Below are 24,940 nucleotides of genomic sequence, written 5' to 3' on the forward strand. Positions count from 1 at the left end.
ATTAAGACCTAAGCTGATATCGAGTCTGAAGCTTAACTAACTGAGCCACCCAGGTGCTGTAAGTCCAGGAATTTCATTCACTGTTAAATTTAAGATTTATACAATTTTTGTTACATTTGAAAACAATGCTCTCTTTACAAAAATTTCTAAAAATGCTCCTAAAAAACTTTAGGTAATTATAAATTAAGTCAGTTATTTGTAGTAGGAGAACTTCAGTAGCAAAATTATTAATATTCTTTAAACATGGGATAGCAAAAATAAATGAAACCACATGTTTAATATGAGATGTGGGTGCCTCTTAATAAGTTTCCTGTAAAGTGGGGCAAAGTCCCCCAAACCTTCCGAAGGATGCATTTCAAGGACCCACAGAGGTCTTATCACCACTTTAGGAGAGACAGGATCAGATTTGTATTTTCAAAAGTTCATCCTAGTTCATACATGGAGAATACACTATAGAGGACTAAGAGCAGAAGCAGAGAGACAAATTAGAAGGCAGTTGTGGCTGTGTAGGTGAAGAAGGGACCAGGTGGAGGTAAGAGAGGTGGAGAAAAGTACAGAAGAGATTTAGAAGGTACAAGAGATTCTATTATAAGGCAAATGGTTGTTGTTAAGAATGAAATCTGTGACCATGAAATATAGTAAGGCCAATCAACTCTTTCCAAAATAGGACTCCAAATTTTATTTTATTTTTTTTTAAAGATTTATTTATTTATTTATTTATGATAGACACACAGAGAGTGAGAGAGGCAGAGACACAGGCAGAGGGAGAAGCAGGCTCCATGCCGGGAGCCCGATGCGGGACTCGATCCTGGGACTCCAGGATTACACCCTGGGCCAAAGGCAGGCGCCAAACCACTGAGCCACCCAGGGATCCCCAGGACTCCAAATTTTAGACTCACCATTTATTCATACTGTCAGGAACCTTTTTTATTTTTGTAAAAAATTTAAAGCATCCACCATGTATTACATACTGTGCTAGAACCAGGCCCTCAGGGACACAAAGTGCCATAATTAAATAACAGAAATAGAAGACAGTTATGCCTAACTGCTGGGAGAGTCACAAAATATTTCACAGGGGATGAGATTTTGAACAGAGTCTAAAGAATGAGTAGGAGTTTACCATGGAGAGAACATGAGAAAGGTAAAGACTCTTCTAAGCTTAACAACTTCCAGTACTATTAAATGCTGGCAAAGATGAAGGCTGACTAGAAACAATATAAATGTAGAAGCTAAGTTTTTCAGGATTCTTAACCCCAACAAAATGAGAAGGTGGAAATAGTAGCCAAAGCTACATTGGAGTCTCCAACACAACTGGAATCCCAATATTTGGATTCTAGCTGGAAAAGAGAATGTTCGCATTTATACTCTTATTACATTTAGAAATTAGAATGCTAGCAAATCTAATTTTAGGGAACATTAAAAAAATTCTCAAATTCCTTAGAACCAAACCTCAAAAATCTAATTTGCATTTAGAGGAAGAATTTCTCGATACTCCAGTTTGAGTCTTGTGTCCTCTGTGCTTCCTGGCTCCCCGTACAGACCTCTTTGGTAGCACCTTCATGCCCTATTACTGTTATCACTCATTTACTTCATAACTTCCCTTCTAATCTTATGAGCTTTTTAATGGCAGATTATGTGGCTTTTACTTCTGGATCTAGTACATAGGAGGAATTCAATTAATGTTTGCTGGATGAAGGACCAAACAAATAAGCAAAGGAATAAATGGATGAATAGCACGAACATAAGTATTTAAAGGATGCAAAAGAAGACAACACTTAAAAACCTCTAATTGGAAGAATATAAAACATGTACACAGAATAATCAACAAAAAAGTATAAGATACATTATTAACTGTATGGTTCCAGCCTAAGAGGTAGAAGAGTTAGAAAAGAGACACTACAGATCAGTGGAGCTGGACTTCAAAAGAAGGAAAGGACTGGAATGGTCAAAACAGATGCTTTAGTATGAAGCTAAGGAAGCTGAAGATTTAGGAGCTCTCACTTTCATGGGGCTCTCCCAAAGCCCTAGGAGGGGATCCTGGCACTGTGCCCAAATGATCTCCCTTTATGGTTTTTGTATATATATATATTTTTTGCAATGTGTTTCTCCTTCTCCTTCTTCTCCTTTTCCTTCCCCTTCCCCCTTCCTCTTCCCCTTCCCCTTCCTCCTCCTCCTCCTCCTCTTCTTCTGGTAAAATACACATAACATAAAATTTTTCATCTTAACCAGTTGTACAGTCCAGTAGTGTTAAGTGTACTCACATTGTTGTGAAACAGATCTCCAGATCTCTAGAGCTATTTTATCTTGCCAATCTGAAATTCTATACCCATTAAACAACTTCCCCCCTTCCCATCCCTGGTATTCACTATTTTATTTTCTATTCATATAGATTTGACTACTTTAGATACCTCATTTAAGTGGGATCATCTAGTATTTGTCTTTCTGTGACTGACATTTCACTTAACATAATATTCTTTTTTTTAAAATTTTTTTATTTAGTTATGATAGTCACAGAGAGAGAGAGAGGCAGAGACACAGGCAGAGGGAGAAGCAGGCTCCATGCACAGGAAGCCCGACGTGGGATTCCATCCCGGGTCTCCAGGATCGCGCCCTGGGCCAAAGGCAGGCGCCAAACCGCTGCGCCACCGAGGGATCCTCAACATAATATTCTTGAAGTTCATCCATGTTGTAGTATGTGACAGGATTTCCTTCTTTTTCATGGCCAATACTCCACTGTATGTATATACCACCTTTTGTTTATCCATTCATCCGCTGATAGACACTTGGGTTGCTTCTGCCTCCTGGCTACTGTGATGAGTGCTTCTATGAAGATGTGTATGCAAACATTTAAATTCTTTTTGGATACATATCCAGAAGGGGGATTGCTAGATCATGTGGTAGTTCTATTTTTAATTTTTTGAGAAATCTCAATACTTTCTTCCATAGCAGTTACATCAGTTTATAATCCCACCAACAGCATGCAAAGGTTTCAATTTCTCCACATCTTTGTCAACACTTGATACTTTCTGTTTTTGATGTTTTAAGAGTTTTGTTTTGTGGGTTGTTTTTTTTTTTATAGTAGACATCCTCATGTATGTGAAGTGGCATCTTATTCTGGTTTTGATTTGCATTTCTTTGATGATTAGTGATGGTAAGTGTCTTTTCATATGCTTACTTGCCATTTATTTATCCTAGGAGAAAAATGTCTATTCAAGCCCTTTGCCCATTTTTTATTGTTAAGTTGCAGTTTTCTACATATTCTGGATTTTAACTTCTATCAGATATATGACTTGCAGATACTTTCTCCCATTCTGCAGGTTGCTTTTTCATTCTATGGATTGTATCTTTGATGGACAAAGTTTTAAAAATTTGATGTAGTCTAACTGTTCTATTTTTCCCTGTACTTTTGGTGTCATACCCAAGAAATCCCTGCCAAGTCCAATGTCAGGAAGCTTTCCTCCTGTGTTTTCTTCAAAGAGTTTTATAGTTTTAGGTCTTAAAGCTTAGGTCTTTAATTCATTTTGAATTTATTTTTATATACGGTGTGAGACAAGGGGCTATCTTTATTCTTTTCCAACTGGGTAGCCAGTATTCCAACACCACTTGTTGAAAAGATTCTCCTTCATTCCTCATTCAGTGGTCTTGGCACCCTTGTCAAAAATGACTTAACCATATATGTAAGTATTTACTTCTGCCTTTCTATTTTATTCCATTGATCTTTTTGCCTGTCTTTATGCCAGTATTGCACTGTTTTGATTACTGTAGCCTTGTAATATATTTTGAAATTAGGAAGTGTGACTACTCCAACTTTGTTCTAAATGACCAATTATTTTTATAATGTGTGCAAAGACAAGGTATTTTCATCACTCTTAACCCATATGGTAAAAACCACAGCCTCTTTCCATCTCAACTTTTCCCCATCATGATTCCCAGTCAGTAGAGTTAGAGTGGCTGCAGGCACTTTAGGGATCTGTAAAAAGAAATTTAAATTGGTGATATATTCATTTTGGGCTTAGTAGAATATATTCACATGGTTCTCAGTCATTTCTGTGTATGGCCGAGTTATTGTTAACCACCCTTGTATACAAAGATGTTACTGGGCCAACTTCCTCTGAATCATGATAGAAGTGTGCAGGGCCAGATCATACCATGATATAATGTGTCAATTCAAAGAGTATTTCACGGTAGTCAATGTACAAGAAAAAAAATCAAGCTTGCAATATAAAGGATACTTGATAGAGATTTTCCCCAAAGTTGATAACAATCTTTAAAATTTATATAATGTTACTAATAACAAGTTGTGAGGCTGAAAGGAACTTTGCTAATTTGTCAATATGAAAAACCATATTCTGGTCACCCATGTTGTAACATTGTAACAAACAATGAATAATCTTTCTATTCTCTTTTTAGAAAATATCACAGAATTGTTATAATATGAAAGGGCAACAAAGACTATACAGTCAAGGGGCACCTGGGTGGCACAGTGGTTGATCATCTACCTTCGGTTCAGGGAATGATCCCAAGGTCCTGGGATTGAATCCCAAGTTGGGCTTCCTGCAGGGAGCCTGCTTCTCCCTCTGACTATGTTTCTGCCTCTCCCTCTCTATCTCTCATGAATAAATTAATAAAATATTTTAAAAAAAGACTATACAGTCAAAAAATGTAGAGAAAAAGTCTCACAGTGATGTGTTAAGTACCAAATAAAAATATTATTGCTATTTTTCTGAATTTTATATCTGTCAATTTCTTAAAAGTTACCATTTTTGTTATTTCTTTCCTCATTATAAATAAATGTTCACTTCTGTACAACTTGTATTTGAAATTAATGCTCTTAAATAGCATTCTCACAAAACCTAGATTCAGTCCTAGTCAGAAAGAAGGAGGGTCTCTTTGCCGGCACAAAGGCATATAGTGGAGAAGGAAGTGAGACACACATGGAACACTTTATGGAGAGCTACTGGATGGATGCAGAAAGATCCTTTAATTAACTAAATAATTAATTAGGCTTTTTAAAAAGTAAGCTCTATACCCAACATGGGGCTTGAATTCATAACCCCAAGATCAAGAGTGACATGCTCTACCAACTAAGCCAGCCAGGTGCCTCAAGATCCTTTAAACAATAGAAGAAATATGCATAGGTAGGCTAAAGGCAACTTAATGGAGGCCCTCAGAAGCAAAGAAAAAGTTCAGACTTGGATATATCTATTTAGTATCTTTTGCTAAATAAACAATAATCAACTGGCTTCTAGGTAAAGGTGCTTGGAGAATAGTGACAAAATCAAGTCTGTTGGAATATACTTAAGAAAGCATTGAATGTAAAGTCAAACATGATATGTTATCAATTCATTTTCCTTCTGCTAATAAAAAATAAAATATTCTGGGGTTAGGATTTTTAATAACTCCACCTCAGATTTTCAAAGTGGATGTGTAGAACAGGGATTCTTAGCAGTTAGACATCTTCATTCACAGTATAGTATATTTATTGATATTTTTTATGCCCCTTTGGCAGTGACCAAGCTGACAAAGGTCTCTATCCTTGCAGAGCTGAAGATCTATCAAAAAGCCTTAACCTGCCTACCGTGTGTGCCTCCTCTCTACCACACTCTTCACTTTTCCTTCAGCCTAAACTTCAGTGCACAGACATTCCCAGCAGAACAAGGAACCTAGGCAGAGTGCTTAGGGCAGAACTTGTCTCCACACCACCTAGTGATCATAACATTTTAGAGAAATAAGCACTAGCTTCTCTTCATGATGCCCCTGGAGATCCTTGAGGCTGAACTTATATTTCTTTGACTATAATCAGTATTTCAAACATTTCAAAACATTTTACAACTACATGACAATAATAACATCTCCAAGAAAGAATTCTTAAAACACTAATTTCAAGGAACTGGACAAATACATCTTGCCTTTCAAATAATGTTTTTCCATAAAGGCAGCTATTTTGTCCATAAGTAATAGATAAGCTAAATAATTAACCACCGAACCTGTAAGTAGTAGCAACCCACACAGTTTGTTTCATTTTCAACTATGAAATACAAAGCTCCTGAAGTTACTCTTATTGTAATTAATCCATAGTCTGGACATCCAAGAAAAACCTCACAAAACAGAATTCAGAACTTATTATGTATGATTCTGAGACTCTTGGGGGAAAAAAAGATGTTCAGAGAATTAATTTTTTTCAGTAACTTCAATGCAAATTATAAAATTTATTAGCAACAGGCAGTTTCCCAAAGACCTAGTACAAAATGTTTATGGTTATACTAAAATTCCTAGCAGCAAAAATTCCATGAGCATAACTATCATCTATTGAACCTTTTTGTGGCATTTTCAAAATACCAATTAACTTGAAAATAAAACTCATTTCCTTTCTCTTAAAAACAATCTAAGAAGATTACATAGAAATCCAACTATTATTCTGATGTCCAGCTTACTGCTGTGTAATAATGACTGAGTTTACACAGAGTTCGTTTTGGTACTTCTTAATAAGTTTATTTCAACATATACATATTTCAATGTTTTAAAGAAAAAATGGTGAAAAACTGATGGTAGAATACAGAAAATGTTAAAATAAAAACACCTCTTTCCAATGGCCAAAATATCAAGGTTTGTGTTTTGAAGATAACCATCTATAAAACAAGTGATTTGGAAATACTTTCTTTTTTTTCCTTTGTGCATGTATGCATCGATTTAGGAAATACTACAAGCGCTGCTCCCATTTTTTAAAAACAAGGACCCGAAAGAATGATTGCAAAAGAACTTAGTGTTAAATTTGGTGGTTAAACACGAAACAAGGAATATGCTAACAAAAGGAATTCTCAGTGTAGGGATGCCTGGGTGGCTCAGCTTGTCCCTGGCTCAGGCCATGATCCAAGGTCTCAGGATTGAGTCCCACATCAGGCTCCTGCCTGGAGCCTGCTTCTCCCTCTGCCTATGTCTCTGCCTTTCTCTCTCTCTGCGTTTTCATGAAAAAAATAAATAAAATCTTAAAAAAAAAAAAAGGAATTCTCAGTGTAGAGGCTAGGGAAAAATAAACTTTAAAAAGTTGCACTGCAGAATAAGATGAATCTTAGGAAGACAGAGTTGTAAGTTAATGAATTAGAGTAGGAACAGAAATGAAAATAAGGTAAAGACAAGCTGCTAGAATTAATGAAAGGTCTGTATAATTAATAATTCAGAAAAATTAAAAGGGCATTTTATAACTAGATATTTAAGTTGGGAAGAATGTAATTAGTAAGAAGAGAATTTAATCAAGATATCAGAGTTAAGACATTTAAAAAATAGCACCTCAAGCACAAAGCCATATTACAGCACACTAGAGTAAAAGAGCAATGTTGACTCCATAAATTACATTCTTCTCTCCGAAACAATATAAAACCATCTTCAACACTTTGATTTCCATATAGGTCTCCCATGTAAGCTCTGAACAGATTCTCCCTTAAAAAAGGGAAATAAAAAAATATGGCACCCCCAGGGAGTTGAAATACAGGAATTGATATAATTAATTCTACCAACAATCCCTAAAAAGGGGATACTGTCGGGATCCCTGGGTGGCTCAGCGGTTTAGCGCCGCCTTCGGCCCAGGGCATGATCCTGGAGTCCCGGGATCGAGTCCTACATTGGGCTCCCTGCTTGGAGCCTGCTTCTCCCTCTGCCTGTGTCTCTGCCTCTCTCTCTCTCTCTCTCTCTCTCTCTCTCTCTGTGCCTTTCATGAATAAATAAATAAAAATCTTAAAAAAAGGGGAGGGAGATACTGTCTATGTGATGTGTTATAAAGTGAGATTTAAAAAATTTTAATATGTATCCTTTAATACAACATATATAAGAGATTGTCATTTCAACATAAAATTAATGCAAGTGATTAATTTTACTTTTGGGGGGGGGGGTACTAAGTCTTTGAAATCCAGGCTGCATTTTGCATTTAAAGTACATTTAGGGGATGGATCCCTGGGTGGCTCAGCGGTTTAGCGCCGCCTTCGGCCCAGGGCGTGATCCTGGATTCCCAGGATCGAGTCCCACGTCGGGCTCCCTGCATGGAGCCTGCTTCTCCCTCTGCCTGTGTCTCTGCCTCTCTCTCTCTCTCTGTGTGTGTCTCTCATGAATAAATAAATAAAATCTCAGTAGTGTTTAGTACTTTCTCGTTGTTTTACAACAGATTTCTAGAACTTTTTCATTTTCTAAGACTAAAACTCTATACACATTGAACACTGATTCCCTCTCCTCCCTCCCCCCAGTCCTTGGCAGTCTTCACTTTTCTACTTTCTGCTTTTATGATTTTTAACAGTAGATACTTCATGTGAGTAGAATCATTCAGTATTTGTCCTTTGTCATTGGCTTATTTTGCTTAACATAATGCCATTCAGATTCATCAATATTATAGCATGTGACAGGATTTCCTTCTTTTTCAAGGCTTCATAATTTCTTTGTTATGTATATACCACATTTTCTTTATCCACTCCTCTGCCAATGGACATTCAGATTGCTGTTATGAGTACTGCTGCAATGAACATGGATGTGCAAATGTCTTTGAGATCCTGCTTTGAGAAATTTGTTTTTAATACTGAACTTTCATAAAATGAACAAAAGATTCAAAAAATTCAATCAACAAAGACTTACTAGAAAAACAGAATCACTGTAGTATGTTAAAGGCAAATACCTCTTGAGAATATGAGTCAATTTAAGCTTAGACTTGTTTGTAAATTAGATTTTAAAAAAGAAATTTAAAAAAAGCTAAACTGATTAATACAGTTGACCCTTCAATAACACATGTTTGAACTGTGTAAGTCCAGTTAAATGCGGATTTTTTTTTCAATAAGAACAATACAGTGCTATAAATGTACTTTCTCTTCTTTATGATTTTAAAGCATTTTTTCTCTAACTTTTTTTTAAGAATATAGTATAGAATATATAAACATACAAAATAGGTGTCAATTGACTGTTTATATTATCAGTAAGGCTTCCAGTCAACCGTTGGCTATTAGTAGTTGAGTTTTTGGGGAGTGGAGAGTTATATGTGGATTTCTGACTATGTTAGAGTCAGTGCCTCTTGTTCAAAGGTCAACTTACACACCAAAACCAGTATTTAACTGCAAATAATTTACAACAAATAATCTGCCTACAGACATCTAGACCATCACTGGTCTCATAAATAAAACCAAATCAAGAGTCTGTCTTGGATGGAAATATTTTATATAAAATGAGCTTTCAAAAAGCATAGTCAAACACAATCTATGAGCAAGTATCCACTTATGCTACTTTTTGAAAAGCGGTTATAGTTTTATATTTACTCCTGTGTTAAACACATTATGTGATTAATGCAGTGTGAGTTTAATGTAGTAATTATATAGCAATAAACTTAGCTTGTCTGATTTGTTACAGTAGCTCATAAAGTAAATATCCTCAGAAAAATGATTATATTAGGTATACTAATAGTTAATAAACCTCATTAAAAAGCAACAATATTGGAACAATATATATACACAAAGTGTTTAAAGCTATATACTCTACTAAATCTTATTCATACATACATCAGAATTCAGCACAACTGATCTAAATATTAACAGTTTTGCATAGATATTTCTCAATATCAAAAGTCAATTATTTTTTAAGAAGGCTTTCTACATGCATAACTACCCTAATCTGCCTGTTAATAGAACTTAGTTCCATTGAAATAAACATCACAGAAATAAAACAATTTTTGAAAAACTTCTAGTGCTTATGGTAAAAATGCTAAATGATGAAACCAAGGAAAGTGGCATAGATCAGCTAATAAAAATAATTTTAGTCCCAATCCTTACAAGATTTTGCCCTATGACCTTGACATTCCATTATCCTTGTGTTCCATCTGCCTCCATAAATGAAATAGGCTATTCATACAAACTGAGACCAAAGAGTGAGAGTCATTTTGAAAATCAAATTGAAAAAAGTTAAGTTAGATCTCTGCCTCACATCATACACAAAAATAAGTATCAGTTCAATTAAGATGTAAAGGTAAAAAAAAAAAAAACAAAACAGGACAACTAAGGTATTTTATTACATTAGGGTAGGGACAACTTCTCTCAGCAAGCAAAAATATAGAAGCTATAAAGGCTGATGGATTTTACAACATAAAAACGTTTTATTAGTATAAAAGATACCCTAATGTTAGAAGACAAAGATTGGGAGAAAGTATTTAAAACATCTCAAAAAACAAAACAAAACAAAAAAAAAATAAAAAATAAAAAATAAAAAAAAAAAATAAAATAAAACATCTCAAAAGACAAAGGTTAGTGTCTATATTTTATAAAGGGCTTCTACAAAGCTATCAAAACAAACAATCCAATAGAAAAATGGAAATAATATGCAAATAAGTGATACATAAAATTTTTAAATCTATGGCCAATAAACCAAAAATATTCCATCTCACTAGTAAGCAGAAAAGTGCAAATTAAAACAATAAAATATTAGGGGTGCCTGGTTGGCTCAGTCAATGGAACATATGACTTTTGATCTTGGGGTTTTGAGTTTAAGCCCCACACTGGGTAGAGAGACTATTTTAAAACAACAATGCACATACAATACTATTAGAGTGGCAAAAATTTAAGGATAATTTTATTGTCATCAAAGGTGAGAAGAAATGGGGATTCTCATATGCTATTGATAGAAAGGATCATGGGTATAGCTTCTTTAGAAGGCAATTTGCTAGCAGCTACCTCCATGTACAAAAATAAAATATACAGCCCAAACCAATAGTTCCATCTCTAGAAATTTATTCTATAGAAATATACCTGTAAATAAAGATACAAGAATAAGGATGTTCAATGAAATATTATTTGTAATAATCAAAGAAGTAGAGACCACCAAAATATCTACTGGAGAAGAACGATTATAGTCTATCCATTCAACAAAATGTTCTGCAGATATTTAAGAGAATGAAATAGACTCTGAAAGACGCCAAATTAAAAAGCAAGTCACAGAAGAATTACACTGGGGGAAAAAAAGAACCCTATTTAGTTGTTTTAAGACAGACAGAAGATGAGGTGCCTTGCTGGCTGAGCTGGTAGAGAGTGTAACTCTTGATCTAAGGGTTGTAAGTTCAGCCCTACATGGGGTATGAAGCCTACCTAATTAAAAATAAATAAATATAAAAAATAAAATAAAATATACAGAAAGTGTTTACAAAGGTTAGGGGGGAAAAAGGGTAAAAGAAGAGTCTCACTTTTATTTCTATATCTGTATTTACCACTTGAATGTTTTATGAAAAGCAAGTACACTTGCCCTTTGAACAACATGAGGGTTGGGGCACTGACTCCCCAGCACAGTTGAAAATCTGAAAATTATTTCTGACTCCCCCACAACCTAACTATGAATAGCCGGCTGTTGATTGGAAACCTTACTGATAACATAAACAGTCAATAAACACCTATTTTGTATGTTATATGTATTCTATACTGTATTCTTAGAAAGTATGCTAGAGAAAAAATGTTTTATTTTTTGTTTTGTTTTGAGTTTTTATTTAAATTTCAGTTAGTTAACATATATAGCGAAGGGGAGCCTGGGTGGCTCATTCAGTTGTTTCCGATTCCTGACCTCAGGATTGTGAGTTCAAGACCCATGTTGGGCTCCATGCTGGTGTGGATCCCATTTAAAAAAAAAAAAAAAAAAAAAGACACACAAGCAAAAAAACAAAAACCATAGTGTAATATTGGTTTCAAGAGTAGAATTTTGTGAAGAAAATGTTTTAAAATCATAAGGAAAAGAAAGTATATTTACGACATTCTATCATATTTGTCTGGCTCAATCAGAAAAGTGTCTGACTCTTGATCTTGGGGTTGTAAGTTTGAGCCCCATGTTGGGTGTAGAGATTACTAAAAACAAATAAACTTAAAAAAACATTCTGTGTGGGATGCTTGGGTGGCTCAGCAGTTGAGTACCTGCCTTCCGCCAGGGTGTGATCCTGGAGTTCCAGGATGGAGTCCCACATCGGGCTTCCTGCATGGAACCAGCTTCCATCTCTGCTTATGTCTCTGCCTCTCTCTCTCTCTCTCTCTCTCTCTGTGTGTCTCTCATGAATAAATAAATAAAACCTTTAAAAAAAATTCTGTGTATAAATGGACTTGCGCATTTCAAACCCATGTTGTTTAAGAGCCAATTGTATTATTTTTATAATTAAAAAAAACAAAAGAGGGAATCCCTGGGTGGCTCAGTGGTTTAGCGCCTGCCTTTGGCCCAGGGCGTGATCCTAGAGTCCTGGGATCAAGTCCCACATCAGGCTCCCTGCATGGAGCCTGCTTCTCCCTCTGCCTGTGCTCTGCCTCTCTCTCCTCTGTGTCTTTCATGAATAAATAAATCTTAAAAAAAAAAAAAAAAAAGAATGAGTGGGCATTTCATAAGTCATTTGGCAATGTGTACACTTCCAGGACCTAGAATGTAGTATTCAGTTTCTAGGTGCTACTATCCAGGATTCAATCATCCTCTGCCAACTGCAGTTCTAAGATATCAAAAAAAATAAAAATAAATAATAATAATCTTTTTATTTTTGTTGCCTCAAACAAAAGAACATATTGCCTTTGCTCCCACTCCCACAGAAGAGGTAGACAGGTCTATGGGAGGAGCATCTAGTGAGAAGAGTCACCTCTGCTTTATCATTTCAATATATGACAGCAGACAAGGCCCAGGAAAACAAAAACAAAAACAAAACCAGAAACACAACAAAATAGGACTCTGCTATGAAAAGGCGGTATGAGACTCATGAAAACAAAACAAGGTAGGGACATAACGCACCACTGGCTGTCTGAAGCTCTCTAACAGAAGTACCATTTGTATAACATAAAACTTGTGGGAGAATCTGCCCCAGTGATGCTTTCTGAATACCTAAAGAGGCTGATCCAGGATAGGGGTTACTGGAGCAGGTTTTTAAAGATAAAGACTGGTTTGTTTGGGAAATGGATACCCTCTGGAGAACAGAACTTTCATCTGTGCTTTAAAAATAGGCTTAATGCCATTTTCATTGCTTCCCCCAACTCCCTCTTATCCATGAGACTTTGATCTTAATACTGGCACGGTTTTGTTAACCATAGTACTTTTCAGGAACACAGCTACCAAGGATGGCAAAAGATTTGGGTTCAGGAGATATTAGAAAACACTTTAATGTCAGAAAGATACAGGTTCAAATCTTAACTTCCATTTCAAATTGCATTCCCATGGACAAGTTACCTAACCATGATCTCTGAGTAAAATGGTACACTGTCAAAAATTAGAAGTAACAGACACAGCATCTAAGCAAAGAACTTTGTGCACAGAAAACCCTCATCAAATGGAAGCTATAATTTTTATATTATAAGACCTTTCACCAGAGTGTGGGGTTGGGGGAGTGGGCAAGAGGGAGAAAAACATCAACTGTTCCTTTAATTCCACCAGGACTAGATGTTTGGCATTCTACTTTGCTAAAGATGAACTGATTTCATAAGCCCATGTTGAATATAAGTGCATTTGACAGAATACAGCAAAGTTAGGATTTATATTGTAAGCTATTTTTAAAACTGCCTGGTTAGCAAATTAAACCAGCTGTGAAAATATCCTGGTTTCCATTCACAACAAATACAAGACAAACATTCTCCTTTAATGAACCTGGCCTCATGGCAGCACAGTATATTCTGCATAATTCATTCCTAAGGGTTTTGGAGACATCATTTCCATAAGACAGACCAAAACTATACTATTTTCTAGGAAAAAAAGAAAAAAAAAAGATGAGAAAGAGGAGTTTCTTTCTACAGATTTTCAGTAAATTCCAAAAATTGCTGTCCCATTTAGCTTAGGAGACTACTGTATGAATAAAAGATAGTAATGTCAATACTTCAGGCCAGCCTTAACAGTGCTTCTTTTAAAAGTCTTCTTTAACCAGTCTTCTCTGCAACACAATTTTTCAAGTTCTGTGGCAAAGGGACGGGAAAAATCTGCTCATTGCCACTAAAAAGCTACTGAGGACTCCCACTTTCAGATTTAAAACTGATCACTCTTTAAGAAGTCAGGGGGAGACATCTTGAATTATTTAGAATGTTGGCTAAGTTATATTATTTATAATTCCTATTCCTTTAGGGAAACAATTTGTTATTTAAACAGGGAACAGAAGTATAAATAAATAAATGGAATAGAATTTCAGGAAGTACTATTCAAATAAATTCACACTTGGAATGTAGGGAAACAGTCTATTAATTTAGTGCACTTCATAAAGACAAAGGTAAGAAAAGAATATACCATTTTAAACTTTCTTTGGATATCAACCAGACTGAATTAGTTCAATTTGAAACATCCTGAGCCTTAAAGCCTTTGCTAAAGTGTAACATAAATTTTGATTAGCCAAGTGTGAAAAACTACAAAGCCAACTTTCTTGTCCCTCCAGTTAGTCTGTCTATAAATAGAAGCAATGCATTAATAGCCACCAAAGCAACTGATGAGTTCCACAACGTATACATCCTCTGCAAACATGCTCTCAGCATGTTTAACCAAAGTGCTTCTGAAGATCTGTAATAGGACCCTTTTTAAATAAACTGTGACTCACTGTTTGCTTTCTTCACCAGGAGGTGGAGTCTTGCCATGCCCTTCCATTACAAAATCCTCCTGTTCCACCTGCAAAGGTAAGTACCACAGGTCAGCAGCAGTAGTCAGTAACTAAGATGCAACTTACTCAAAGTTCCAGGGCCTGCCCTGTACAGAACCACATGGTCACCACACTATATTGCCTGGTACAGAAGCCTGGGCCAGTGGCTTTCAATCTCCAGGTTTGCTCAAGGCATCTCTCCCTGTGTGACTAGATTTGTGGAACAGAAAAGGAAGCATGTTGACTTGCAACTCACATAATTGTAACAAAAAATTAAAATCCAGACTATAATAAAGAATTGCTATGACTCAGTAAGAAAAAGACAATGTACCAGAAATTTTTACAAAATAACTGAGTAGGAATTTTACTGAGAATACACAAATGAAAAGATGTTCAATCTTATGTCAACCAGGAAAATGCCAATCAAAACCACAAAGAGATGCCATTTCACAACTATCAGGTTGGCTAAAATGAAAAAGTTGGGCTATACCAAGTGTTGACAAGGACACAGAGGAATAGCGATGTTCATCTACTCCTGGTGGGAAGAAAAATTGGTACAACTACTTTTCAAAAGTTTGCCACTATCTGATACATTGGACTATGTGTTTATTGTACAAACTAGTGGTTGCACCTTGAGATGAATACTCTAGAGAAACTTTCACACATATTAAAAATATTTTTTCATAGATTTGTAACAAAAAAAACAGCAAACATAGGCAGTAAAAAGAAATATACTATGGTGTTTTCAGACAACAGAATACTCTTAGAAAGTGAATGAACTCTAGCTACACACTGCAACCTAGATCAGTTACAAAAACACAATATTGGGTGAAAAACAAATCACAAAACAATACACACATGGTATAATTCCATGACACAATGTTCAAATATATACATTTTAAAACTACATATATGCATGTGTATATAGAGGTATATGTGTATACATAGTTTTTTAAAAATGTATTTATAAAAGAAATGACAAAAAATTTAGGCTAGTGATTGTCTTAGGAAGGGAGGAAGGGGATTCAATCAGGAAGGGGCACATGCTGGGTCCGGGGGTATGCCGGTGATCTATTTCTTGGCCTATGTAGTAGGTATATGGGTGTTTGTTTTATAATTATTCTTAAAAAAAAGATTATATTTATTTGAGAGCGAGAGAGCATGCACACAGGTTGCAGGAAGGGGCAGAAAGAGAGGGGAGAAACAGACTCCCCACTGAGCAGGGGCGGTTTATAACTATTCTTTTAACTATGTATTTCTTTTCTATAGGTATGGTTTATTTCTCAGTATAAATATCAAGAAGGGAAAAAAAAGCATTTTACTATTCCAAATGGTTTATTCATCTAGAAAATCAGTGACAGAGATAGAGATACTCCACAAATGGGGATTGTCTGTCAATTCTTTGAAAACTCTCCCAAAAGGCCTAACTTTAAAAAAATCAAGCAGATGTATTCAAGGAAATAGGACTATTCTCAAGTTAGAAAAATAGTTATAGGGACTAATAATCTGGAAGACAGACAACAGTAACACAGACACATAAACCACAATGAAACCCAAAGTAAACAAAAGGCTTTCCAATTCTGTCTTCTCCACAGCCTTCATTTCTCAAGAAAGCCAGAGAAGATGGGACAATCTTAAGAGGCTAAGTTTCAAAAAGGACAGAAAAAGTAGGAGGTGTTTGTCATTTCCATTAAAAAGAGAAAATGAAGGAAACATACTCAAGAATAATTAAAGACACACACTGTGCATACTGTAAAATTCAAACCAGGTTTTGACTTTATTCTTAGGAACTTCCTGTCTCTGCAGCCTATGGGACTTGGCCAAGGAGAGAGAGGATTCTCTCATCCTAAATTATACTTAGACGTAAAAACTCTAGAAGAAAAAATAGGATTGTAGAGGGAAACTTAGGAGGACCTAGAGATGACCTGGTTGTATTACAAGAGCGAATACCTATGTTTGTAAAAAAATCACTGTGTTGTCCGCTTTATGCACTTAACTATATAAATGTTATACCTTAATTAGGAAAAACACGTGGCAAATTATTTGTCAAGCTTCTTGGAAGCTCAAGCGTCAATTCTTTTCTTTTCTTTCTTTTTTTTTTTGTCAATCATTTTTTTTTTTAAATTTATGATAGTCACACAGAGAGAGAGAGAGAGGCAGAGACACAGGCAGAGGGAGAAGCAGGCTCCATGCACCGGGAGCCCGACGTGGGACTCGATTCCGGGTCTCCAGGATCGCACCCTGGGCCAAAGGCAGGTGCCAAACCGCTGCGCCACCCAGGGATCCCTGTCAATCATTTTCTTAAAGACGAGAATGACTATTCTCTCATTTAATATGTAGTCTAGAAATTTCTTGATTATTCATCTTTTAAAAATTGTCTCAAAGAGCTCTAAAAAAAAAAAAAAGAGCTCGAAATTATGCACCTTGACCTCTACTTTGTAGTTTTTTTGAAAAAAGCTTATCTATAATCAATTTCTTAGTAAGTACAATAATAAGGAAAAGAGGGCAGCCCCCCGTGGCTCAGCAGTTTAGCGCCGACGGCAGCCCAGGGTGTGATCCCAGAGACCCCGGATCGAGTCCCACATCAGGCTCCCTGCATGGATCTGCTTCTCCCTCTGCCTGTGTCTCTGCCCCTCTCTCCTCTCTGTGTATACTCATGAATAAATAAATAAAATCTTTAAATAATAATAATAATAATAACAAAAAGATTGAAGAACCCACACCTTTGACAATCTCCTCTACATGGGTTTCCTATCTTTAACTCCAGCCCCCATGTTATCCATGAGTCTTCTCCACTTGGATGGCCCAATAAGTTCCAAGATGAAACATCTTTATCCTCAAATTTCCTCTCCTTTTTTTATCCCCTGCCTCTGGAAATGGTACCATCGTTCATTAAATCCCCAAACAGGAAACGTATACAGATATGCCCCACTTTTCAAAAGTTTGTGTTACATCATTTTGCTTTTACAAAAGACCTACGTTAATACCTATTTTTGCTAATGAAAAAGAAAACATCTGAATTTTCACTTCTACAAAAAAAAAAAAAAAAGGCAAAAAGCAAAACACCTCTCCACATTGGTTTTGCAGCCAGCCATTATAGAGGCAGCAAGCATCCTAAGCAGCAAGAGCGTCACCACTCATCTTCTTCCTTGGTACTACACTTAGCATCTCAGCATCCAGTCTCCAGTTTTGAACTCTGTGAGTGTCTGTGCTTTATCTTGAGTCATTTTGTGCATCCGTTAACAGGATGTGTCTTAAAGTATCGGAAAAACCTAAGAGAGGTTATTTTCTGGGTTTGGGAATGCTCCAAGATTTTTCCATATAAAAAAAATGGTCATTGTTTCTTAGTTTTATGCAACATTTGGACTTATGAAAGATTTCATAGGAAAGCTCTGCTTTCAGATAGTGGGGGAAACCTGTCATCACACAAGAATCCAAGGTTCCCTTCTTAACCCCACATCCTATTAATCACCAAGTACTGTGGCTTTTACCTCTTAAATAGCTCTCACATCCAGCACCCTTTCTTTTCTCTTTAACTGCCATAGTTAAAAGCCAGCTTCTCTAAATCTCACTACTACAAAAGCCTTCTCTCTGGTCTTTGTGCTTCCAGGTCCCATCTCATCTTATTTTATTTATTATTTTTTTAAGATTTTATTTATTTATTCATGACAGATACAGAAAGAGTGAGAGGCAGAGACACAGGCAGAGGGAGAAGCAGGCTCCATGCAGGGAGCCTGATGTGGGACTTGATCCCGGATCTCCAGGATCACACCCTGGGCTGAAGGCAGCGCTAAACTGCTGGGCCACTGGGGCTGCCCTCTGTCTCATTTTAATATATCCTCATCCTCCAAACCACTTCCATCAAGTGGCCTTTGTAAATTCTTCAGTGGCACTCCATCACCTACTCTGGGAGATAAAAGTTCAGTTCACTTGTCTAAGCAATCTTTTCATCTGCCTCTGTCTCCCCCACTCTGAACCCCTGGTGGAGCAGAAAACTCCTTAACAGCCCCTCTCCCCCATGCACTTACATATACTGTTCACATTGCCTAGAAGCTCTGGTCTTCTGCCCACATACAGTTCAAATTCCTACTCATTCCTGTAAGTATCAATTCAAATGCCTTTTCCCAAAAGACACCATTCCCTGCAGGAGGGTTCACAACTTTTCTCAGTCTCCATCACTTCAGAAGGCAATAAAACTGGTCCAGAAAGATCACTACTCTTTGTTGCCACCTCCTGTTTTTCTCACGTCCCACTTCTGGTCCCTTCACATCCTTTTTTTTTCCTACAAATTTCACGAACATTTTTGGACTTAACTTGATGATCTCTGCTACTTCTCCTCCTCGACCTCATCTGCAGGAGTTTCAAGATTTTTTTTTTTTTAAGCAGGCCCCATGCCCAGCATGAAGCTCACGCGGGGCTTGAACTCACAACCCTGAGATCAAGACCTAAGCTGACATCAAAAGCTAGAAGCTTAACCCACTGAGCCACCCAGGTGCCTGCCTCCATTACCATTCATTCATTCAACAAACATTTACTTAGCACGTATTACGCACTAGGTGCAGATAGTCACTGCCCTCAAAAAGCTTGCAGCTTAGTGAGAAAGACAAACAAAAACCAGTCAATTACCAGCACTGTATGGTGACAGATGGTAGCTACACTTGTGGTGAGTACAGTAGCATAAAGCCCAGACTTGTGGAAACACCTGAAACTAACACTGTCAACTATACTCCAATTAAAAAAATATGATCATACACTGGGAGAAAGCAATGCAAGGACACAGGAAGGGTGCTTGACCCAGTCAGACCAACGCCAGGCAGGGTGACTCTCCTTTTTCCTATTTCAGCGAGGCACCGAGCAGGACCCACGCTGCTCCACACCAAGGTCCTTCCATTCTGAAATACGATTTGCTCAACACCAACTTGTTCTTTTTTGTTTGTTTGTTTGTTTGTTTATTCATGAGATACAAAGAGAGAGGCAGAGACACAGGCAGAGGGAGAAGCAGCTCCATGCAGGGAGCCCGACATGGGACTCGATCCTGGGACTCCTGGACAACGCCCTGGGCCAAAGGCAGGCACTAAACCGCTGAGCCACCCAGGGATCCACAAAACAAACTTGTTTTGAAGATACTTCTGTCCTACCAATCTCTTACCTCTTTCTCTTCTGCTCAGGGAATACAGAGCATAGCTGGAGAGAGTTACAAAACTGGTTCCTTTTCAACCATCTGCCAATTAACATCCATTCAATGCTCACAAGCTAGCACCTGGACTGGAAGGCCCTTCTTCATCCTGTCTGTCTGGTGAACTTCTACTCAGCCTTCAAACACCGGTTCAATAGTTACTTTTTCTAGGAGGCATTTTTGACTACTAGCACTTCTTCCTGGGAACCTCCCAAGGTGCTCCTTCCCACTTATCCTGCAAGGCCCAGCAAGCAGCTGTGATCCTTTGTTCATCCATTTCCCCTCTGCTGGTGAGCCCTGGAGAGAAACAATGTAATCCTTGTGCATCCCAGAATCTAACACAACCCTTCTTGTTGGCCATTCATTCCACATACCTTCTGAATGCCTTTTGTGTGCTAAGCAAGGGGTTGAGTAACTGAATGAATGTCTGACCTACACCACATTCTTCACTCATTCATTCTATACTTTTCTCCCTCTCCTCTGAGATTACAAACCCATGCATGAGGCATCCTCCCTAGCCTGTTCTTTCTGAAGATTATCCTGAAAGCCTATCCCACACAATGCCCCTGGTTTTCTCTTGTTTGGATTATGCAGAGAATCTGCATCTTCACCCATTTTCTCCACTCTACTGTTCTGCCAGGCTCCTCTTGCCACTTGTATTCTAAATTCATGACCTATATACCACATCACCTCTTCTGGGGCATTACTGTCTAAGGAAATCTTTCTTCCTTTCCAGTAAATCCATCCTCTCAACCGACAAATACTTTATAATCTCTTCTGTGGGGCTGGGTGGCTCAGTCAGTTGAGTGTCTACCTTTGGCTCAGGCCTCAATCTCCAGGTCCTGAGATCAAGAGGCCTCCATCAGCTCCCTGCTCCATGGAGAGCCTGCTTCTCCCTCTTCCTCTGCCCCTTCCCCTGGCTTGTGCTCTTTCTTTCCCAGGAGAGGGAGAAGCAGACTCTCCACTGAGCAGGGAGCCCAATGCAGGGATTGATCCCAGGACCCTGAGATCATGATCTGAGCTGAAGGCAGATGCTTAACCAATTGAGCCACCCCAGCACCCGATATGATTTTAAAAGTCAAATAATAACACCAGGCTTATAAACAAAAATAGCACTCTCTCTGCTGCCACCATACCCCACCCCCCACCAGGAACCTCTCTCCCCATCCACCCAATGTAAGTCACCATATTTGTTTAAATCAATATTCAGTGCTAATAGTGCTGTTACTAAGTAAATAATAGATACAGCTGAATCATACGGAATAGCATAATTAAATTCGCTTTTCTTGTACAATTTTTTTTCCCCCTGGAACTAACAATTACTACTTTCTCTTATACTCTTTCAATTTGTGGGTAGGGGGGTTTAGTATTTATTATGCATATTTCACTAATTCATCCTCAAACTCTCCAACAGAGCTGTAAATCTCCTCTTAATAAATTCAAACACTTCAGGTAATCTATCAATTTCATTCCAGTCTTGGAGACATTCCTCAGGGGTTTTCTCCTGTTCCAGTCTAGATTGTTTGCTCTCTAGGCCACTAAAGAGCTGACACTTTGCCAGGCATGTCTTTTCCCCTTCATCTCTGAAATTCCTGGCTTTCTCTCCTACCCTGGAGCATCTGTTCCCCAGATCCTTTGTCTTCTTTTATGATTTACTCTCTGGTTAAGGTGGCACATATATTCCAGTGATCTCCTGATAAAAGGTATATAGGAAATAAATTTTTTGAGTTCTTGAATGACTAAACTGTCCTTATTTTATCCATATATATAATTGACATACAAAACTGTTTTTTTTTACCCAAACACATCACATCTTCAAATTAGAATTCTTAATAAATTCAAGTTACCTATTAGAAAACCTATTTCCCTCCACAATTTTGAAGTGATGCTGCATTGACTTCCAGTTCCCAGAGGTGTGATGTAGAAATTTGACAGTATTCTAAATCCTAATGTTTTGGATAGAATCTATTTATTCTCCAGAAACTTCTAGAGTCTTTTATTTCTCCTCAGTGTTCCACAAATGCAAACCACTATGTATGGTAGTTTTTTTATTTATTGAGCTTCTGGGTAGGTTCTTGCAATCTAGAAATGCAGGTTCTTCCAGTTTAAGACATGTTTTCGACTAATTTATTTGATAACTTTAACCCCTCTAGGAATTCCTGATTCAGTATTGAATTTTCAAGGTTGATCCAGGAATTTTCTTCTTTTTTCACCACTTGTATCTATCTCTCTGAATTTTTCTTCTACTTTCTGGAGATTCTCTCAACTTTACCTTTCAATACTTCTAATTTTTAAAAGAATTTGTTATTGTAACTTAATTTTTGAAAGCTCTTCCTTGTTCTCTGAATATTCCTTTTATATAGCCCTGTTCTTATTCCATGATTGTAATGCCATCTCTTATCTCTGAAAATATTAGAGAGTGTTTCTGTTTTGTTTATTTGAATTTTCTTCGGCTCCCTATACTACTTGTTTCCTTCAAGTTCCTCTTTCATATTTGCTTTGGTCGCTATCTTCCAGTCACAGGTTTTTTTTTTATCAGATGTCTGGTCATCTTTGGTTATCTACTGATATATAAGACATAGCTAAAAAGAACTTGGGAGGGCTTTCTGTACATGGAAAAGGGAGGGAAGGTTGCTTACCCTGTGGTTGGCTTCTTGGATATGAGAAGGGGATCTGGCCATTTCAGGGACAATGCTCAAGTGTCTGCATCATTATATTCCTTTTTTCCCTCTTTGGGCTGTTCAGTTACCCAGAGAGGTACACTTTAATCCTCAGCCCAACTGGTAGAAGTCTGGCTTCCAGTGTTCTGGGACCGAATATTGGAAGACAGCTGGCTGGCACAGTCTCACATCAGTCAATCATCATTATGACTTAGATTGAACCCTTCTGCTTTAGTTAGGTACCTCTCTCCACACTCAGCCTTGCCATGTTACAAGAGGGACAACGACCCATCTGTGGGTATTCAGGGCAGGACACTTGGGGCTTTGCTCCTTGTAAATTCTTCAACCGTGCTGCTGTTGTGTCACTCCAAAACCTCCTGTCTTCCAAAATTTTGTTGGCATTTCTTGTCTATTTTATCTCCACTTCCATTTGCTCCTTTCTTTTTCCCTGGTAGATTTATGCTGGGTGAAATCATTTATATTTGCTAAAATAATTTCAGTGGAGTTTTAGAAAGGAGTAGGGACTAATAACTAGGCTTAATCTACCATATCCAGGTCTACTCTTAAAACTTGTTTGCCTCTTCTTTTTCCTTTTATCAAAACTGCTCTATGTGGGGTGCCTCGGTGGCTCAGTCTCTTAAGTGTCTGACTCTTGATTTCAGCTCAGGTCATGATCTCAGGGTCCTGAGACTGAACCCTTTGTTGGGCGTGGAGCCTGCTTAGGATTCTTTCTCCCTCTACTCCTCCCCCAACCTACTCGCTCATGCCCGTGTGGTCACTCTAAAAAACAAAACAAAACAAAAAAACTGTTCTATTTAATATCACCAATAAATATTGGTTGCCTTCTTCTTTAAAAAAATTATTTGAAAATTTAACAGTTTTATGAGGTATAACTGATGTATATGAAACTACATATATTTAGAGTATACAATTTGATAAATTTTGACATATGTATATACCCATGAAACTGTCATCACAATAAAAAAATGACTATTTTAAAAAATGACTATTTTTGCCACTCCTAAAAGTTTCATTATGCACTTTCTTAAATTTAAAAAATGAGCAATTTTCCCCTCATGCTCTCCCTCCCTGGGCAACCACTAATATTGTTCCTGTCATTATAGATTTGTTTGCATTTTTGAGAGTATATATATATATAGAATCACACAGAACATACTCTTTTTTTTTGGGGGGGGGGTCTAGTCTATCTATCTATCTATCTATCTATCTATCATATATCTATTTATCTATCTATGAGAGACACACGAGAGAGAGGCAGAGAGATAGGTAGAGAGAGAAGCAGGCTTCCTGCAGGGAGCCTGATGTGGGACTTAATTCCAGAACCCCAGGATCATGCCCTAAGCTGAAGGCAGATGCTCAACCACTGAGCCACCCAGGCATCCCTGGTCTAGCTCCTTTTGATTAGCATAATTACTTTGAAATTCATCCATAGTTTCATGCACCAGTAGTTCATTTCCCTTTTATAGCTGAGTATTATTCCATTGCATAGAATCTACCACAATTTATTTTCCAGTCATCTGTTGATGAGTGGCTGGGCTGTTTTCAGATTTGGGCTATTGCAAAAAGCTGCTATGAATATTCACTTAGAAGTTTTTGCATGGATGTATACTTTCTTTTTTATTGGGTAAATAGTTAGTACTTAGCAGTATATATTTAGTTTGTGAGGGATGCCATGACAAAGTACCAGAACTCCTGTGCTTTCTTTTTTTTTTTTTTCCTGTGCTTTCAGTAACAGCAATTTACTGTCTCACACAGACCTGAAAGCTAGAAGTGGAAAATGAAGAAAAGCATTGGTTCCTTCAGAGAGCTGTGAGGGAATAATCTGTTCTGGGCCTCTCCCCCTGGCTTGCAGATGGTTGTCTTCATGTTCACATGGCATTCTCCCTGTGTTTGTATCTCTACATCTAAATCTCCCCTATTTTTAAAAAGATTTTTTCCACTTATTTGAAAGACAGAGGGAGAGAGAGAGAAATCACAAGTGGCAGGAAGGGACATAGGGAGAAACAGAATCCCTACTGAGCAGGGAGCAGATGTGGGGCTCAATCCTAGGACCCCAGGATCATGACCTGAGCCAAAGGTGGATACTTAATTGACTGAGTCACCCAGGCACCCCATCTCTCTCTCTCTTTTTAAAGTAGGCTCTATGCCCAAGGTGGGGCTTCAACTCACGGCCTTGAGATCAAGAGTTGCATGCTCTACCAACTAAGCCAGCTAGGTACCCCCTAAGTATCTTTACTGAGATATAATTTATATACCATAAAGTTCACCTGTTTAAAGTATACAATTCAATGGCTTTTAATATATTTACAGAGTCGTGCAATTATTACCACAATCCAATTTTAGAACATTTCTATCATCCCCAAAATGAAACCTACTGACAGTCACTCCCAATTCTGCCCTCCCTTCACCTTCCTTTCTGGCGCCATATAACCACTAATCTACTTCTGTCTCTCCAGACTTGCCTATTTTGAACATTTCATGTATAAATGACATCATACAGTATGT

The 24,940-nt window shown here is 37.4% G+C and overlaps 1 protein-coding gene across 4 annotated transcripts in view; it reads right to left on the minus strand.

The window, feature by feature from the left end:
* Nucleotides 1-24,940, minus strand: part of TNRC6B (trinucleotide repeat containing adaptor 6B) — a 242,873-nt gene that overhangs the window by 129,884 nt on the left and 88,049 nt on the right. For all 4 annotated transcript variants that reach the window (XM_055329001.1, XM_055329002.1, XM_055328999.1 and 1 more), the window contains one exon: nt 14,540-14,607. In XM_055329001.1, the coding sequence (XP_055184976.1) occupies nt 14,540-14,607 (68 nt within the window). The remainder of the gene's footprint in view (nt 1-14,539; nt 14,608-24,940) is intronic.

This window comes from Nyctereutes procyonoides, unplaced genomic scaffold (assembly GCF_905146905.1).
Source record: "Nyctereutes procyonoides isolate TBG_1078 unplaced genomic scaffold, NYPRO_anot_genome, whole genome shotgun sequence".
In the NCBI taxonomy this organism is placed as follows: domain Eukaryota; kingdom Metazoa; phylum Chordata; class Mammalia; order Carnivora; family Canidae; genus Nyctereutes; species Nyctereutes procyonoides.